Below are 8,330 nucleotides of genomic sequence, written 5' to 3' on the forward strand. Positions count from 1 at the left end.
AAGTAAACACTGTTGATGTTTTATCTTCTCAGTAAACAATCGATGATTTAAAAAAAAACAAAAATAATAATTAGCAAAGCTATAATTTTCTAATTTTACATTGGTGTATATTTTCTTTCTTTTTGATAGTATGTGTAGTTGAGCTTTTTTGCAAGTCTTTTTATCCAAAACCTAAAGATAATTCTATACTTATTACAATTACAAAGTCAAAAATTTAGAAACACATTCATATCTCTGAGAGAGAGAGAGAGAGAGAGAGAGAGAGAGAGAGAGAGATAAATAATAAATAATTATGATGAAGGAAAAAAAAAACAAATCACAAAAAAGGATAGGTTCACCTTAGCAGTTAAGCATATATATCTCAGCTCAACTTTTTTTTTTTTTTAAATAGCAAAACTTGTGTTGTAAAGCAATGAACTAAAAGTAGGAACAAAACCAAGTAACTTTTGCAAAAGGGTGAAGCAATGGATATTGGAAACTACTTCCAAACTAGACAAGAAAAACAGTGAGTCATATTTTGTAAGGATTGTGCTCAGCACAGCAGATAATAATTCTAGCCCACCTGCATTGAAAACTATCTAGCATTACAGATATTTATATAATCTGTAAATATTCTTAGTGAAATCCAAACCAAATCCAAGAGAGGACTATTGTTCAGAACGTTTTCTGAACTATATAGGACCACTTCAGGATTATCTTCCAAGATTGCCAAAAGTAAAATCCCTAGCTTGGTTTATATGAAATTAATGGATTGGTGAGGATTTTATTTTTCAATGAAAGAAAATAATTAATTTAATTACTTCCAATAGGTAGTTCCTTCCTTCCCACAACCAAGCCAAGAAGAAAAACTATTTGCTTATTCTTTATGCTTAAAAAAGTAACCCTAAAAGCCATCTCATTAAAAAAGAAAAAGAAAAAGAATTATAAAAGAATATCCTGTCTAGATTTGTCATATTACTGTAAAGTTAAATTAATATTATTTTGATGTAATTAAAGCAAAATAGAGACTGCATTAGTTTAAATAATAAAAAGTCAAATCAGTAAGTAATTTTTCGCATTTCATTATTGAATAATCCTATATGATTTGGTTCCTTATTATTATTAATAATATATGAGGAGTCTTTCCCTAAAAATAATTAATAAATAAAAGAGCTAGCTTTCATCTTACATATATAGTCACATGTTTGTAAGTTATTGATATTGATTTGTGGGTTAAACTAAGAATAATGTATGTATAGCGACGCAGAAGATGGATACAAAAAACATGCAGATATGACACATGCACGTTACTAAGTTGGAAAAAAGCATAGAAAACTACAAAGGAAAAATCTCAGAGCAAAAAAGAAAAGAGAAAAGTGATAGTATATATATATATATATATATATAAAAATGTGAAATAATAATATTAAGGTGTTATTCGTGTTGTTGTTGGTGGTCAGGACCCACGAGGCACCACCAGCAGGCATGCATGTTTCTTGGATTGGCTACGGTTTGGTTTGGTTTGGTTTACATTGAGACTTGAGATGAGAGCTCATACTCATACACACACAAAAGCAAAGCAAAAGGAGCGATCAAGTATGGTGGATAAGCATCATCACAATTCACAATAGGAATAGCTACGTTGCACCCAAACCAAATATCCTTGTTTTTCTTTCTTTAGATCATTATTAAAGCATTTGGCTTTAAAAAGCATGTACTTCTCGTTACGCGTGTAAAGCAACGTTATAAACTTATAGTAGTAGATATGGTAGTGGTACTACCAGTAATGAAGCTTTATTGACTAAAGATTAATGTTCTACAACATATATAATTAATGTTATGTAGTATCCTCCTCACTAATAAGGTGTAGTGTTTTTGGGATTCCTCTTTTGGGTTTTTAATCATCTATTCCTTCCTAATGTATTTTCTATTATGACAAGTTTAAAGTTTACTACTTTAGTTTTAGATTGCTGATGCATTAAGTTAACTCACACATGTATGTTACTTTTTCTAGTCTAAATCTAATATAAAATAATTAGCCTATTTGACAAAAAAAAAATTATATATTTATTATGGTTACTTTACATAATAATCTATTTTTGACAAATTCTTTGTAAAATGATCTCTAAACACACTTGATATTCTATTAAAAATTCTCAATATGTTATATCTAGATTCTCCATACTTTGTTTGGAAGATTATTTTGTATTTTTTTTAAAATGAGGTTATTTATATTCTAGAATGATTTATTTCACTAATTATTCTAAAAATTTACTAAGATTTTTTTTTAAAATTCAGCAGTACTCCAAATTGCTATTAGCATAAAGAAATGGGAATATGAGATAAGTAATTTTAATATGGTAATAAACTAGTATTAACATTATCTTTAGACCAAGCTCGATCAAAGTTCAACTAAGGGAATTGATAAGCCATGATTTGTTCCAATAAAATAAAACAAACAAAAAGTTGTTTGTCGACTCTTTTTTGCTTTTTTTAAAGATAGATTCCTTTTCTCATTACTACCATTCATTTTTATTAAAAGCCCCCCACTTGTTTTTAATGCTGATTAATGAATCTGAAAACCCTTTCACATAGTATTAGCAAATATTACATAATGTCTGGTAAATGGTCGACTTTTGAAGTAGCTTACAATAAATAAAAAATAGTCAGAAACCAACCATACATTTCTTCAAATATTAAATACTCTGCATTTTTTTTTTCCTGCCTTAAATGAGGATTAATGGGTCCCCCACAACTGAGAGAATCATCTATCAGAATTTAAGCACATATCACATCAAAATCAGTTTCTGTGACTCAATTCTAATTAACTCTATCGCATTGCTGAACCAAGAGGGCAGCACTAAAAAGTTTGCATTAATTTGTAATTGTATTAAGTATTAACTCTTCATTTATAGTCATGGTAAATAAGGGTCTGATTGGTTCGCGAGTAGAAAACTGTATTTTTGAAAAGTGAGATTCTGAAATGAAAATCTGAATTTAGTGACTGAAAACATGTTTTTGAAAATGTGATTGGTTTAATGTCAGTAAACTGTTTTTGAGTTTTAAAAAACAGAATCTGTGATTGAGATTAAATTTGAAAATATAACAGAAACTGAATATGTAATTGGTTTAGCTGAAAGTAAAATTTAATTATATTGATAAATTAAAATTTAATAATAGTGCATTAATTAAATTCATAACAATATTGCATTGTCATTAACTTTAATTTTTTTTATATTAAAGTTATATTTTTTTAGGACATGATTGATTAGTGATTTAAAAATTGTATTTTGAAAAAGTATGATTCTGAAAAAATAATCTAGATTTAGTGTCTGAAAATATGTTTATGAAAATGTGATTGAATGTATTGTCCGTTAACTATTTTTTAGTTTTATAAAATTGAATAATTTTTTGGTAGAAAATCTAAAAATTGAATATGTAATATATATATATTTTATTTTTGGTATAATAATAATTGAAGTGAAAATATTTTTTTATTTATTTGTTGTAATTTTTATTTGATCAATGATTTTTTTTAGCAAATATATTGTAAATTAGAATTAAATTATATTCTGTTATATAATTTTATAATTAATTATTTTACTAAATTTATATAGATAAAATTTTTAAAAAGTAGATTGACTTGTAAAAATGACAAAAGAAAAAAAATCAAGACTATAAGAAAAATAAAAGAAAATTAGCAAGAATTTTTTTTTTTTAAATAGTAAGATTATACTGAAAACATTAAGGGGCTAATTGGTAGTTAATTCAAAAATATAATTTTAGAAAATTATTTTCAAATCAAATGATTTGAAAATATTGAATTTAAAAATAAATTATAAATTGTTGAGATCTTGAATGGTTGGGTGTTTTTAAAATTTAAAATTTATAGAATAGAAAGAAAACAACAATTTGTTGTTTTCTCTTTTACTGAAGGATTTTAACTTAGTTTTCAAAAATGATTTTTTTTATTTTCTAAAATAAGTGTGCCAATCAAGTTTTTATTGCTGTTTTCATTTTTTAAAATATGAAAATGATAAAACTGTTTTTGAATCCCCTGCCAATCACACTCTAAAGTACCAAGATCAGTCCACTAATAATTTATAAGGACCAGCTAGAATGATGGACGGTACTAAGAATATCCAATAAAACATGCATGTGAATATGAATAATTGAACATTATACAAAAAAAAAAATCACTGCTAAATAATTTTGGACCAGTGCACGTGCTCAAACCATACAAATAAATACATATAATGCCGTGTAAGACAAAACCTGGTACAGAAGACTACCCAACTTACCTCCACAAGTGTATTCCATTTTTTGCCTCCAATTTTTATTTTTTTCACTTTATTTTGTTTTGTGCTTTTTCTTTTTTTTCATTAGACTTTGTCTTGATAACTCTCTTTCTCTCTCTCTTTCTTTAGTCAAAAGTTTCTTGGCATTGGGACCCTCACTGGCCATTCTTCTTTTTGTAATCTTGATTGTTTTCTTAATCACTAAAACTCACTGTTCAAGGAATTGTTAAATCCCAAAACTAGTTTGATTAAACAAACAATTAGAAGAAAATTAGTAAAAATTTGCTCTTTTGATTATCCAACTGTAAAGCAAACCCACATTGGATACTGAAGGACAAAGAAAGCTAGAAAAATAATAAAAATAATGTAGCCATGAAAATCTTTAGATCCCTATCTCATTTTTCACTTAGTGAAACCACGAAAACAACCAAGCCCAGAAAAACCCAGAAGCTGAAACTTCTCCACCATGCCTGCAAGGCCCTTCCCTGCAAATCCCAACTCCCCAACTCCAAGACCACCCAGTTTCTTAACCAAAACCAGAGTCTTGTTCTTGGTTCTGACCATTTCTGCCTCTTTAGTAATACTTGCCTCTATTCTCTACTTTCTTTACCATCTTTGGCAGTCTCTTGTTCATAATAGAGCTAAGACCATTCCATTTGATTCTAGTGCACCTCTAAAGCTTGAAAGATTCCCATACAAAGAGCTCAAAAATGCTACTAATGACTTTGATTCCTCCAATGTTATTGGCAAAGGTGGTTCTGGTACTGTATTCAGAGGCATACTGAGGAGTGGTAAGTTGATTGCCATTAAGAGGCTCGATGCTCTGTCTTTGCAGTCAGAGAGAGAGTTTCAGAACGAGTTGCAGATACTTGGAGGCCTAAGATCACCATTTTTGGTGACTCTTTTGGGTTTTTGTGTGGAAAGGAATAATAGAATCCTTGTTTATGAGTATATGCCTAATAAGAGTCTTCAAGAGTCACTTTTTGGAGAAGGGGTTTTGATTTTGAGCTGGGAAAGAAGGTTTGAGATCATTTTGGACATTGCTAGAGCACTTGAGTTCTTGCATTTGGGATGTGATCCACCGGTTATACATGGAGATGTTAAGCCAAGTAATGTCTTGCTTGATTTTGAGTACAGGGCAAAGATTTCAGATTTTGGGTTGTCAAGGATTAAGGTGGAGGGTGAGTTTGGAGTTGATATGTTTAGTCAGGACTTGGGAAAGAGTCAAGAGCTGTGGAAAAGTGAAGAGCTTTCTGGGAACTTGACTCCGGAGACTCCTGCAATTAGTACGCCAGTGGAGAGTCCTCATGAGGTAGATTTTGCTCTTGCTTTGCAAGCTTCTTCTTCTTCGAAAAATAGTAGAACTTGTTATAATGTTAAAGCTTTGAACTTAAATTCTGTGAATTATAATGCCAACATAAACGAGAGTGATGTTAGGAATGATAATGCTAAAGGGAAAGAGGTTTCAACAGTAGAATTTGGTGGTGAAGATGATTGGAATCATAATAAGTTTGTTCCTTATGATGATGAGCCTTGTAGTATTGATCATAGCAAGGAGTTCAATTCAAACTCTTGCTCGGTTGCTGATGAAGCTGTGGATATGAAACAATGGGGAAAAGATTGGTGGTGGAGACAAGATGGTAGTGGTGAATTATGTAGTAAAGATTACGTGACTGAGTGGATAGGGAGTCAGATTGGACCAACAACAAATCCTGATTGGGACGAAGAAAAGAAGAGCATTCCTGACAAAACTGACTTGATGGATAATTCAGCTCCCTTAGATAAACTAGAAGAAGTAAATGAACCCCATTTACAAGCATTCGGGTTTGAAGTTCCAGAGAAGAAAGAATCAAAGAAGGGGAAGAAGAACAGAAAGAAGAAACCAAAGAAGATGCAAGAGTGGTGGAAAGAAGAGCACTTAGCTGAGATTAGCAAGAAGAAAGGTAGTAGGAGTAAGCTGAAAAAGCTTGAGGCCAAGTGGAGAAAAGGCTTCAAAATCCCAAATTTCGATCTGGGCAGGCAGTTTTATTTTCGCAGACGAAAGAACTTTGATGAACAAGGGCAAATTGATTGTGATGAAAATGGAGAGTTCAGCTTCAGAAGGGGGTGGAAGAAGAGGAACAACAACTCAGTTGGAAGTGATATGTGGAGTGGAGATCTATTCAGTAGAGAGCTGAGCAGTACAACTAGCATGAGAGGAACACTATGCTATGTTGCACCAGAATATGGTGGCTGCGGATACTTAATGGAAAAGGCTGACATTTACAGTTTAGGAGTACTAATTCTTGTCATTGTATCCGGTAGAAGGCCACTACATGTACTTGCCTCACCAATGAAGCTTGAAAAGGCCAATCTAATAAGCTGGTGTAGACACTTAGCTCAAGCTGGAAATGTTTTGGAGCTGGTGGATGAGAGATTGAAAGATGAGTACAACAAAGATCAGGCCAGCTTGTGCATCAACTTGGCCATCACTTGTTTGCAGAAAATGCCGGAGTTGCGGCCTGATATCGGCGAAATTGTTAGGATTTTGAGAGGGGAGATGGGACTCCCTCCATTGCCCTTTGAGTTTTCTCCTTCTCCACCCTCCAAGTTGTACAGCAAGTGCAGGAGAAAACAAAAGGCCACTGCAGAATAGGCTTCATAACATTCTGTTTCATTTCTAATTTTATTATTAATCCTTTTTTCTCATTTCATATTGGGGTTCTTAATTGGCGAGTGTATTATAGCTATAAGCAGAGATGAATTGAAAGTTGTTGTTAGAAACAAACTAAACTTGTGTTGTACAATATGGATTATGTTGATGTAATGCAATGTATATTAAGATCAAACATTTTTCTCTTATGTCGTTGCTTTGATTGTTGATACTTGAATCACTTGATAACATATGTTTTTAATAATGCTCATATGTTACCTTGTAATTTGAAATCATACATATTGAGTACCTGTAACCAAATTTGATTAATAACATTTTATTAATATGACTAAACTGCCTTCAATTATATGAGTTTTAAATTTAAATTTAATTACTTAATTACATGTAACCAAAGATTATTTGGTCACAATGATAAAAATTTATTGTTCAAAATTGAGTTTAAAGTATCAAATATGTATAATTTCAAATTACAGGGTACCTGAGGAATATTATTAAAAATATAGAGTTCCAAAGTTGTATTTCGATAAAACACATAATATCAAATGGTTATATACTTTTTTTTTTCCTCCAAGTTTTTTAGTACTCGAGGAAATTAAAACTTGAAGTGGAACATTGCTCAAAATTGTATATTTATATATATATATATATAATGTATAATGTATTGTATGATAAGATATAGAGTTAGTTCTAATCTCAATTTATATTTGAAGGGCAATTCTCAAAAGTATGCCCGTCCCCACAATACACGCATGACACTTCTGCACTTTGAATGGCAGCAGCTGGCTGAATACTTCCTCCCAAACTCATATTCTTCAAGATGTTGGTCATTGAGGCCATTTGAGTTGTTAGAGCCGTTAGTGTATCTACCTCAAGAACTCCCGCCACCTTTCTACTTGTAGGAGCTCTAGTGTTTGACCATTGATAGTTATTACTTGCGATCCTTTCCAAAATCTCAAATGCTTCGTTGTAAGACTTGGAAAGAATGGCTCCATTGGCTGAAGCGTCCAAGACCATTCTAGAAGCTGCATTGAGGCCATTATAGAAGGTCTCCATCTGTATACAGTGCGGGATGCCGTGGTGTGGACATTTTCTTAAAAGCTCTTTGAATCTTTCCCACGCGTCACTAGTGGACTCATCTTCCAGCTGCTGAAACGACATAATCTCACTTCTAAACTTTGCATTTCTGGTGGGAGGGAAGTATTTTCTCAGAAATTTCTCAGCCAAGTCATTCCAATTTGTAACGGAATCGGGAGGAAGGGTGTTGAGCCATGATCTAGCTCGGTCCCTTAAAGAGAACGGAAATAGCTTCAGCCTTAATGCTTCTTCACTCACTCCTTGAAGCTTAAAGGAATCACTCACCTCCAAGAATGAACGAAGATGGAGATGAGGATCCTCCGTTG

General features: G+C 31.9%; 1 protein-coding gene and 1 non-coding gene across 2 annotated transcripts; both read left to right on the forward strand.

The window, feature by feature from the left end:
* The first annotated feature begins 4,604 nt into the window (after positions 1-4,604).
* On the forward strand, positions 4,605-7,118 carry LOC133796480 (putative receptor-like protein kinase At1g80870). The gene has a single exon (XM_062234010.1). The coding sequence runs from the start codon at positions 4,744-4,746 to the stop codon at positions 6,910-6,912; it is 2,169 nt and encodes a 722-aa protein (XP_062089994.1). The 5' UTR covers positions 4,605-4,743; the 3' UTR covers positions 6,913-7,118.
* Positions 7,119-7,999: 881 nt separating this feature from the next.
* On the forward strand, positions 8,000-8,106 carry LOC133798960 (small nucleolar RNA R71). Its single transcript, XR_009876175.1, has one exon. It is a non-coding gene; the product is annotated as a small nucleolar RNA R71 (small nucleolar RNA).
* Positions 8,107-8,330: the final 224 nt, after the last annotated feature.

Source organism: Humulus lupulus, chromosome 8 (assembly GCF_963169125.1).
Source record: "Humulus lupulus chromosome 8, drHumLupu1.1, whole genome shotgun sequence".
In the NCBI taxonomy this organism is placed as follows: Eukaryota; Viridiplantae; Streptophyta; class Magnoliopsida; order Rosales; family Cannabaceae; genus Humulus; species Humulus lupulus.